This window comes from Musca autumnalis, unplaced genomic scaffold (assembly GCF_047663935.1).
Source record: "Musca autumnalis isolate F117 unplaced genomic scaffold, ASM4766393v1 scaffold_1, whole genome shotgun sequence".
Classification (NCBI taxonomy): Eukaryota; Metazoa; Arthropoda; class Insecta; order Diptera; family Muscidae; genus Musca; species Musca autumnalis.
In genome coordinates, this window is record NW_027411644.1 from 58,272,091 (window position 1) to 58,284,479 (window position 12,389).

The window sequence follows — 12,389 nt, forward strand, 5'->3', positions numbered from 1 at the left end:
TTCATATAGCCCCCATAGAACGGTACCTCCGGATTTTCGGTATTTTGAAGGTTGTGGCCACAATAATTCACCGAAATGCCTGAAATTTGGTACTAAGTCTTCGTTGGGGGTATAAAACTTTCCCCCAGAAATTTGTCGATATATGTCCACGCCTTCATGTAGCCCCCATAGAACGGTACCTCCGGATTTTCGATATTTTGAAGGTTGTGACCTCAATATTCTCCCGAAATAGCTGAAATTTGGTACTTAGTCTTCGTTGGTGATATAAAACTTTCCCCCATAAATTTGTCGGTACATGTCCACGCCTGCATATAGCCCACATAAAACGGTACCTCCCGATTTTCCGTATTTTGAAGATTGTGACCACAATAGCCCACCGAAATGGCAGAAATTTGGTATTTAGTCTCCGTTGGAGGTATACAATTTTCCCCCAGAAATTTGTCGGTACAGGTCCAACCAAGCCTGCATTTAGCCCCCATAGAACGGTACCTCCCGATTTTCGGTATTTTGAAGATTGTGGTCACAATAGCCCACCGAAATGGCAGAAATTCGTCGGTATTGGCACACGCTTATATAAAGGCTCTACAGAACGGTTCCTCCCGATTTTCGTATTTCTGAATGTTGTGACGTCAATATCCCACCGAAAGACTGACATTTTTTATTTAGTCTTCCATGGGGTTATAAAATATTCCAGAAGAGAATTATCAGTATAGGTTTACGTCTTCCTATGTCCCTATAGAAGCGTACCTCTTAATTTTCGGTATTTTGAAGGTTTTAACCACATTATCTTACCGAAATATCGGAAACTTGGTATTTATTCTACTTTGAGTCTAGGTATAGATCGATGTTTTGATACAGCTCTCATAGAACGGCACCTCCCGAATTTCGGTATTTTGAAGGTTAGCCACATTGTTTTACCGAAATTGCTGAAATTTGGTATTTAGTCTTCTTCGCAAACGAAAGTAAACTAATTGTTCCATTTTACTTCCATACATTCGTGGTGAAGGATATACCAAGTTCGGCCCGTCCGAACTTAACGCCGTTCTTACTTGTTTTCTAACAGTAAGTTTACATTTACAAAATCCACTTGAATTCAACTGTCAATTCCATTGCTTAAACGTCAAATGAAATCCAATGGATTTCAGATGAGTTTTCGTTTGACGTATACACAAAGGAATTGATAGTTGAAATCGAGTGGATTTCGTAAATGTAAACCAAGCATAACATTACCATTCAAAAAGTACGGGAACACAATGAAAAATAGCATTGCAACAAAGTAATACCCTAGACAGACGGCGGCGTTAATTTGCATTAAGAACTGTATTTAATTTTGCCCTGACAAACGACAGTTTCTGCATTTACGAAACAGCTGATTGCTGGTAAACGACTGTTTTGTTGTTGTTTGCAATGCAAATAGTATCTCAGAGCATGAATATGCTCTCTCTCCTACATGAATATGGGCTCTCTTTTACAGCATTCCCATATTGAAATACCTAAATTCAGTTTAAATTCCCTTTAATTTTGTGTATTAAGAATGTGGATAATGCACGAATTAATTTCAATTAAGGCAGTTAATGCAAATTAACGCTGCCGTCTGTTTAGGGTATTATTTAATATTTGTTCATATTGTTTAAAAATTTTGATGCTAGAAATGTTTGTTGCAGCAACTGACCATCTACCTTGTTTATTGAAATACGTGAAAAGTGTTGCAACTTTTAGTACTTTTTTAGGCAAAAACATGAGTACTAGAGTTGGGTAATCTAGTTCCTAGTACTAGTTCCAAAACGTATGAGTAACATTATGAAATATAACGTGTGATAGTAAGTATACGCAGTTTGTTCAAAGAAAAAATGTGGGCCATTGGAACTGCGAAGTGAACTAGATAGTTCCATATAGTTCCTTTGGCACAACTCTAATGAGTACTGTGATTTCGATGTTGATTTCGCATCGAAATCACGAAACGCCTTCGAAATCACGAAACGACGCCGAATGTAAACCAAGCATAAGTCTCAATAAGCGGGAGAATTGGACTTAACCATTTTTTTAATTTTAATAATTATATCACATCAATGGGCGAAAAAATCCGACAAAGTCAATTAGAGAAAAGAAAAGTTGCGGACAAAATCTGTTGATAAATTTAAAATCCTCTTCGATTTGACAATGGACCGAAGAAGTGAGGTAGAAAATACCTATTTTTGAATTGTCAAGCATAAAGTCCATAAAAAGTTGTCATTAAAATTCATTACGAAGGTCCAGCAACGCGGACCGGTGTCTGCTAGTGTCAGAACAAGCATTAGCCAACATGGCTGAAAATTATTTTTCAAAATTTTAAATAATTCCTTACAAAATATATTACAAACATTTTTAGCAGAGCATTTTTTATTTGCTAGAAAATTCTAATAAAAACTTGTTGCTTTTATAATATTCTGCTAATAATATGAAACATTCTGTGATAATTTATTTGTCGAAAATCTTAAAATTACATTTCATCCTTTTCATACCTGTCTAAACTAATGGCACACAAACTACATATGGAAGCAGTGCAAAGTAAAACATCCAACGATATCCAAATATCACATAAAATCCATCCAAAACGCCAACTTCCTGGAAGAAAACAGAAAACAATATAGAAAAATATATTTTTAAAATAAATTTATTATTTATTTATTATTTACTAAGAATTTAACAAAACAAGACGTGACTTGGTGGTCATATAAATTGCCCTGATTCCTGGAAAATCTAAATTAACCTTTGCAATTATGACGTGACGTTATGTGTGATGTATTTAGAAGCATGTATGTAACCTTTAGAAACCTGCCAATAACAGAAATTGAAAATGTAATCACTTGTTCTTACCATAATTGCACAGTGGTCCCGCTTGTATGGGAAGGTGCGACAAAAAATATTTGTAATCGTCGGATAGATCTGATTTTTTTAAGTAAATGCCTAAAATAAAAAATACTTTAGCTAAAAAATCATCAATATGGGTACAGTTTTTCCTATAGCCCCCATATAACGCTACCACCCGATTTCAGGCATTTTGAAGCTTTTATATATATTTTCGGCCCGAACTGGCTGTAATTAGCTATTTAGGGTTCCCAGTAGGCGGAATCAAAAATTGTGGAAATATGTCCAGGTTTTAATATAGCCCCCCATATAAAGGTACCTCCCGATTTCAGGTATTTTGAAGCTTTTAGCTATATTTTCGACCCGAATTGGCTGTAATTTGGTATATGGGGTTCCCGGTAGTCAGAGACTTTGTTATGTAACTAGTTTGGAGTGTAAAGGGGGAATGAGGCATACCAAGATGTCGCTGGTATACACTTGCCTCATTCCCCATTACACTCCGACATAGTTACATAACAACTTTCTGCACCAAAAATTGTGGACATAGGTCTAGGTTTTGGTATAGCCCCCATATAACGGTAGCTCGCGATTTCATGTATTTTGAAGCTTCTGTTTATTTATTCGACCCGAATTGGCTGCAATTTGGTACTTGGTGTTCTCATTGATCGCGAAACTTTGCTACCAAAAAGAGTTGGCATAGGTCCAGGTTTTGGTATAACCCCCATATAATGGTACCGTCTGATTTCGAGTTCTTTGAAGTTTATATCTACGTTTTCAGTCTAAATTGACTGTAATTTGGTTATGGAGTTCTCAGCGGTTAGAAAACGTCATCACATATGTCATCGACGATAGGACCCGACGCCAAGATTATATGATAGTCCGCATATATTACGATCCGCATACCGTCTGAAGCGTGTGGAAGGGTAGGGGTTAAACTGTTCCAAACATATCACCACGCCTTGGGAAAATCCCTGCTTCAGTCTACGCGTCTTAGACTTCTTATTTCTGAATTCCTCAAAGAGCCGATGTAATTGATCAGTCGCACGGCCTGTTCTGGTTCAGTCCTCGTCTGACATGTGTGGATATGACGTGAAATGCAGTTTTGGTTCTGAGTATTTTCCGGAACCCATGGGCAACTGAGAATCTGCTTCTCATCAGGTGGAAGAGTAGTGCCTCTAGAATCTTTGCTACTGCCGACAGGAGGGTAGGAGATCGGCCTATACGACTTGCCTCTGCTGGCATCTTTGTCTGGCTTTAGTGGCCGATTTACCAGATTTTAGGTTACAATATGGGGACACCTCTCTACTACTCACCTTCGGGTTCATCTAGTCGCATAAGCATTACCATTGAGATTCCTTGTTGGCACAACGTTTTGAATGAAATAACACGCTAACTTCTTTGGGTCAGTTACTGCCACGCCACTGAATGTAACAACCGTTCTATTGTCCTTCTTTCCCGCAATTTACTTAATCCTGTACCAACGTTGCTACAGGAGGTCTAGCCACATTTTCCGCGTATACTTGCCTACTAGCCTATTGATTTGTAAAGAAAGTTCCCTAACCTGAACGTGATCTGAAAATGGGTATGGCGATAGAAAAGGTGGTCTGCGCCAAGCAAAATGGTATTTTGCCAGAACACTGCTACACTCATACAGTCAAGTAATCTACCTCCGCTTCATGTACGATCCTTTGAGCTTTGTTTCCTGGATCGACACGATCATGATGCTAACGGCCCCTGGTCGAAGATTTCTCTAAGTCAATCCAATGCATAGTACCGTTCGCCGTCTCCCTTCAGATCTTCTATAAAACTCCTCTCTGCTTGTCTATAAAGATGCCCTTCTGATCGTTTAACTTTCATCCCGTATATAAATACTCCCTTTAGTTCGTATATAAAGACTTCTTTCAGATCTTGTACAAAGACTCCCCTAAGCTCTTCTATAAAAGTTCCCTTCCGCTCGTCTATAAAAACTCCCTCCCACTCGTCTATAAATTCTCTCTTTAGTTCGTCCATAAATACTCCCATCAATCCGTCCATAAAGACTACATTCAGTTGGTCCATAAAGACCATCAGATCTATATATAAAGACGACTATCAGACCGTCTATAAAGACAACTATCAGACCGTCTATAAAGACGACCATCAGGTCGTCTATAAAGACAACTATCAGACCGTCTATAAAGACGACCATCAGGTCGTCTATAAAGACGACCATCAGGTCGTCTATAAGGACGACCTTCAGTTCGTCTATAAAGACGACCTTCAGTTCGTCTATAAAGACGACCTTCAGTTCGTCTATAAAGACGACCTTCAGTTCGTCTATAAAGACGACCATCAGGTCGTCTATAAAGACGGCCATCAGGTCGTCTATAAAGACGGCCATCAGGTCGTCTATAAAGACGGCCATCAGGTCGTCTATAAAGACGACCTTCATGTCGTCTATAAAGACGACCTTCATGTCGTCTATAAAGACGACCTTCATGTCGTCTATAAAGACGACCATCAGGTCGTCTATAAAGACGACCTTCAGTTCGTCTATAAAGACGACCTTCAGTTCGTCTATAAAGACGACCTTCAGTTCGTCTATAAAGACGGCCATCAGGTCGTCTATAAAGACGGCCATCAGGTCGTCTATAAAGACGGCCATCAGGTCGTCTATAAAGACGACCTTCATGTCGTCTATAAAGACGACCATCAGGTCGTCTATAAAGACGACCTTCAGTTCGTCTATAAAGACGACCTTCAGTTCGTCTATAAAGACGACCTTCAGTTCGTCTATAAAGACGACCTTCAGTTCGTCTATAAAGACGACCTTCAGTTCGTCTATAAAGGCGACCTTCAGTTCGTCAAAAAGACGACCCTCAGTTCGTCTATAAAGACGACCTTCAGTTCGTCTATAAAGACGACCTTCAGTTCGTCTATGAAGACGACCTTCAATTCGTCTATAAAGACGACGTTCAGTTCGTCTATAAAAACGACATTCAGTTCGTCTATAAAGACGACCTTCAGTTCGTCTATAAAGACGACCTTCAGTTCGTCTATAAAGACGACCTTCAGTTCGTCTATAAAGACGACCTTCAGTTCGTCTATAAATACGACCTTCAGTTCGTCTATAAAGACGACCTTCAGTTCGTCTATAAAGACGACCTTCAGTTCGTCTATAAAGACGACCTTCAGTTCGTCTATAAAGACGACCTTCAGTTCGTCTATAAAGACGACCTTCAGTTCGTCTATAAAGACGACCTTCAGTTCGTCTATAAAGACGACCTTCAGTTCGTCTATAAAGACGACCTTCAGTTCGTCTATAAAGACGACCTTCAGTTCGTCTATAAAGACGACCTTCAGTTCGTCTATAAAGACGACCTTCAGTTCGTCTATAAAGACGACCTTCAGTTCGTCTATAAAGACGACCTTCAGTTCGTCTATAAAGACGACCTTCAGTTCGTCTATATAGACGTCCATCAGTTCGTCTATAAAGGCGTCCATCAGTTCGTCTATAAAGGCGTCCATCAGTTCTTCTATAAAGACGACCTTCAGTTCGTCTATAAAGACGACCTTCAGTTCGTCTATAAAGACGACCTTCAGTTCGTCTATAAAGACGACCTTCAGTTCGTCTATAAAGACGACCTTCAGTTCGTCTATAAAGACGACCTTCAGTTCGTCTATAAAGACGACCTTCAGTTCGTCTATAAAGACGACCTTCAGTTCGTCTATAAAGACGACCTTCAGTTCGTCAAAAAGACGACCCTCAGTTCGTCTATAAAGACGACCTTCAGTTCGTCTATAAAGACGACCTTCAGTTCGTCTATGAAGACGACCTTCAATTCGTCTATAAAGACGACCTTCAGTTCGTCTATAAAAACGACATTCAGTTCGTCTATAAAGACGACCTTCAGTTCGTCTATAAGGGCGACCTTCAGTTCGTCTATAAAGGCGACCTTCAGTTAGCCTATAAAGACGACCTTTATTTAGTCTATAAAAATGACCTTCAGTTCGTATATAACGACGACCTTCAGTTCGTCTATAAAGACGACCTACACCTCGTCTATCAATTTTCCCTTTAGTTCGTCTATAAAGACGACCTTCAGTTCGTCTATAAAGACGACCTTCAGTTCGTCTATAAAGACGACCTTCAGTTCGTCTATAAAGACGACCTTCATTTCGTCTATAAAGACGACCTTCAGTTCGTCTATAAAGACGACCTTCAGTTCGTCTATAAAGACGACCTTCAGTTCGTCTATAAAGACGACCTTCAGTTCGTCTATAAAGACGACCTTCAGTTCGTCTATAAAGACGACCTTCAGTTCGTCTATAAAGACGATCTTCAGTTCGTCTATAAAGACGATCTTCAGTTCGTCTATAAAGACGATCTTCAGTTCGTCTATAAAGACGACCTTCAGTTCGTCTATAAAGACGACCTTCAGTTCGTCAATAAAGACGACCTTCAGTTCGTCAATAAAGACGACCTTCAGCTCGTCTATAAAGGCGACCTTCAGCTCGTCTATAAAGGCGACCTTCAGTTCGCCTATTAAGACGACATTCAGTTCGCCTATAAAGACGATCTTCAGTTCGTCTATAAAGACGACCTTCAGTTCGTCTATAAAGACGACCTTCAGTTCGTCTATAAAGACGACCTTCAGTTCGTCTATAAAGACGACCTTCAGTTCGTCTATAAAGACGACCTTCAGTTCGTCTATAAAGACGACCTTCAGTTCGTCTATAAAGACGACCTTCAGTTCGTCTATAAAGACGACCTTCAGTTCGTCTATAAAGACGACCTTCATGTCGTCTATAAAGACGACCATCAGGTCGTCTATAAAGACGACCATCAGGTCGTCTATAAAGACGACCATCAGGTCGTCTATAAAGACGACCATCAGGTCGCCAATAAAGACAACCATCAGGTCGTCTATAAAGACGACCTTCAGTTCGTCTATAAAGACGACCTTCAGTTCGTCTATAAAGACGACCTTCAGTTCGTCTATAAAGACGACCTTCAGTTCGTCTATAAAGACGACCTTCAGTTCGTCTATAAAGACGACCTTCAGTTCGTCTATAAAGACGACCTTCAGTTCGTCTATAAAGACGACCTTCAGTTCGTCTATAAAGACGACCTTCAGTTCGTCTATAAAGACGACCTTCAGTTCGTCTATAAAGACGACCTTCAGTTGGTCTATAAAGACGACCTTCAGTTCGTCTATAAAGACGACCTTCAGTTCGTCAAAAAGACGACCCTCAGTTCGTCTATAAAGACGACCTTCAGTTCGTCTATAAAGACGACCTTCAGTTCGTCTATAAAGACGACCTTCAGTTCGTCTATAAAGACGACCTTCAGTTCGTCTATAAAGACGACCTTCAGTTCGTCAAAAAGACGACCCTCAGTTCGTCTATAAAGACGACCTTCAGTTCGTCTATAAAGACGACCTTCAGTTCGTCTATAAAGACGACCTTCAGTTCGTCTATGAAGACGACCTTCAATTCGTCTATAAAGACGACCTTCAGTTCGTCTATAAAAACGACATTCAGTTCGTCTATAAAGACGACCTTCAGTTCGTCTATAAGGGCGACCTTCAGTTCGCCTATAAAGACGACCTTTATTTAGTCTATAAAAATGACCTTCAGTTCGTATATATAATGACGACCTTCAGTTCGTCTATAAAGACGACCTACACCTCGTCTATCAATTTTCCCTTTAGTTCGTCTATAAAGACGACCTTCAGTTCGTCTATAAAGACGACCTTCAGTTCGTCTATAAAGACGACCTTCAGTTCGTCTATAAAGACGACCTTCAGTTCGTCTATAAAGACGACCTTCATTTCGTCTATAAAGACGACCTTCAGTTCGTCTATAAAGACGACCTTCAGTTCGTCTATAAAGACGACCTTCAGTTCGTCTATAAAGACGACCTTCAGTTCGTCTATAAAGACGACCTTCAGTTCGTCTATAAAGACGACCTTCAGTTCGTCTATAAAGACGATCTTCAGTTCGTCTATAAAGACGATCTTCAGTTCGTCTATAAAGACGACCTTCAGTTCGTCTATAAAGACGACCTTCAGTTCGTCTATAAAGACGACCTTCAGTTCGTCAATAAAGACGACCTTCAGCTCGTCTATAAAGGCGACCTTCAGTTCGCCTATTAAGACGACATTCAGTTCGCCTATAAAGACGACCTTCAGTTCGTCTATAAAGACGATCTTCAGTTTGTCTATAAAGACGACCTTCAGTTCGTCTATAAAGACGACCTTCAGTTCGTCTATAAAGACGATCTTCAGTTCGTCTATAAAGACGACCTTCAGTTCGTCTATAAAGACGACCTTCAGTTCGTCTATAAAGACGACCTTCAGTTCGTCTATAAAGACGACCTTCAGTTCGTCTATAAAGACGACCTTCAGTTCGTCTATAAAGACGACCTTCAGTTCGTCTATAAAGACGACCTTCAGTTCGTCTATAAAGACGACCTTCAGTTCGTCTATAAAGACGTCCATCAGTTCGTCTATAAAGGCGTCCATCAGTTCGTCTATAAAGGCGTCCATCAGTTCGTCTATAAAGACGACCTTCAGTTCGTCTATAAAGACGACCTTCAGTTCGTCTATAAAGACGACCTTCAGTTCGTCTATAAAGACGACCTTCAGTTCGTCTATAAAGACGACCTTCAGTTCGTCTATAAAGACGACCTTCAGTTCGTCTATAAAGACGACCTTCAGTTCGTCTATAAAGACGACCTTCAGTTCGTCTATAAAGACGACCTTCAGTTCGTCTATAAAGACGACCTTCAGTTCGTCTATAAAGACGACCTTCAGTTCGTCTATAAAGACGAACTCAGTTCGTCTATAAAGACGACCTTCAGTTCGTCTATAAAGACGACCTTCAGTTCGTATATAAAGACGACCTTCAGTTCGTATATAAAGACGACCTTCAGTTCGTATATAAAGACGACCTTCAGTTCGTCTATAAAGACGACCTTCAGTTCGTCTGTAAAGACGACCTTCATTTTTCCACAACATCCCATACGGGACAAGGGAGACTTCTCTCATATCAATGAGTGCACCCCGATTCATAATTAGCTCAATGATATGGGACCTACTGTTTATCGCGAGTCCGAACGGCGTGTCTTAAGACACCACTTATGGAGAAGTTTTTCAAGGCGGAAATACTCAGGAAATGTCGCCAACATTACTGAGGAATACTTTGCCACCGTTGAAAAATGTTTGATGTTGCCTGGCCGTGGAATCGAACGTCTATAAAGACGGCCATCAGGTCGTCTATAAAGACGGCCATCAGGTCGTCTATAAAGACGACCTTCATGTCGTCTATAAAGACGACCTTCATGTCGTCTATAAAGACGACCATCAGGTCGTCTATAAAGACGACCATCAGGTCGTCTATAAAGACGACCATCAGGTCGTCTATAAAGACGACCATCAGGTCGTCTATAAAGACGACCATCAGGTCGCCAATAAAGACAACCATCAGGTCGTCTATAAAGACGACCTTCAGTTCGTCTATAAAGACGACCTTCAGTTCGTCTATAAAGACGACCTTCAGTTCGTCTATAAAGACGACCTTCAGTTCGTCTATAAAGACGACCTTCAGTTCGTCTATAAAGACGACCTTCAGTTCGTCTATAAAGACGACCTTCAGTTCGTCTATAAAGACGACCTTCAGTTCGTCTATAAAGACGACCTTCAGTTCGTCTATAAAGACGACCTTCAGTTCGTCTATAAAGACGACCTTCAGTTCGTCTATAAAGACGACCTTCAGTTCGTCTATAAAGACGACCTTCAGTTCGTCTATAAAGATGACCTTCAGTTCGTCAAAAAGACGACCCTCAGTTCGTCTATAAAGACGACCTTCAGTTCGTCTATAAAGACGACCTTCAGTTCGTCTATGAAGACGACCTTCAATTCGTCTATAAAGACGACCTTCAGTTCGTCTATAAAAACGACATTCAGTTCGTCTATAAAGACGACCTTCAGTTCGTCTATAAAGACGACCTTCAGTTCGTCTATAAAGACGACCTTCAGTTCGTCCATAAAGACGACCTTCAGTTCGTCTATAAAGACGACCTTCAGTTCGTCTATAAAGACGACCTTCAGTTCGTCTATAAAGACGACCTTCAGTTCGTCTATAAAGACGACCTTCAGTTCGTCTATAAAGACGACCTTCAGTTCGTCTATAAAGACGACCTTCAGTTCGTCTATAAAGACGACCTTCAGTTCGTCTATAAAGACGACCTTCAGTTCGTCTATAAAGACGTCCATCAGTTCGTCTATAAAGGCGTCCATCAGTTCGTCTATAAAGGCGTCCATCAGTTCGTCTATAAAGACGACCTTCAGTTCGTCTATAAAGACGACCTTCAGTTCGTCTATAAAGACGACCTTCAGTTCGTCTATAAAGACGACCTTCAGTTCGTCTATAAAGACGACCTTCAGTTCGTCAAAAAGACGACCCTCAGTTCGTCTATAAAGACGACCTTCAGTTCGTCTATAAAGACGACCTTCAGTTCGTCTATGAAGACGACCTTCAATTCGTCTATAAAGACGACCTTCAGTTCGTCTATAAAAACGACCTTCAGTTCGTCTATAAAAACGACATTCAGTTCGTCTATAAAGACGACCTTCAGTTCGTCTATAAGGGCGTTTTTATAGACGAACTTCAGTTCGTATATAAAGACGACCTTCAGTTCGTATATAAAGACGACCTTCAGTTCGTCTATAAAGACGACCTTCAGTTCGTCTGTAAAGACGACCTTCATTGTTCCACAACATCCCATACGGGACAAGGGAGACTTCTCTCATATCAATGAGTGCACCCCGATTCATAATTAGCTCAATGATATGGGACCTACTGTTTATCGCGAGTCCGAACGGCGTGTCTTAAGACACCACTTATGGAGAAGTTTTTCAAGGCGGAAATACTCAGGAAATGTCGCCAACATTACTGAGGAATACTTTGCCACCGTTGAAAAATGTTTGATGTTGCCTGGCCGTGGAATCGAACCCCCGACCTTCTGCGTGCAAGGCGGGCGTGCATACCGTTGCACCACGGGGGCCCCCAAAAAAGACGACCTTCAGTTCGTCTATAAAGGCGACCTTCAGTTCGTCTATAAAGACGACCTTCAGTTCGTCTATAAAGACGACCTTCAGTTCGTCTATAAAGACGACCTTCAGTTCATCTGTAAAGACGACCTTCAGTTCGTCTATAAAGACGACCTCCAGTTCGTCTATAAAGACGACCTTCAGTTCGTCTATAAAGACGACCTTCAGTTCGTCTATAAAGACGACCTTCAGTTCGTCTATAAAGACGACCTCCAGTTCGTCTATAAAGACGACCTTCAGTTCGTCTATAAAGACGACCTTCAGTTCGTCTATAAAGACGACCTTCAGTTCGTCTATAAAGACGACCTTCAGTTCGTCTATAAAGACGACCTTCAGTTCGTCTATAAAGACGACCTTCAGTTCGTCTATAAAGACGACCTTCAGTTCGTCTATAAAGACGACCTTCAGTTCGTCTATAAAGACGACCTTCAGTTCGTCTATAAAGAC

General features: G+C 40.7%; 1 protein-coding gene across 4 annotated transcripts in view; it reads right to left on the bottom strand.

Annotated features, from left to right (window-relative positions):
* Positions 1–12,389, bottom strand: part of TyrRII (Tyramine receptor II) — a 148,511-nt gene that overhangs the window by 35,138 nt on the left and 100,984 nt on the right. For all 4 annotated transcript variants that reach the window (XM_073975420.1, XM_073975426.1, XM_073975414.1 and 1 more), the window contains one exon: positions 2,502–2,604. In XM_073975420.1, coding sequence (XP_073831521.1) covers positions 2,502–2,604 — 103 coding nt within the window. The remainder of the gene's footprint in view (positions 1–2,501; positions 2,605–12,389) is intronic.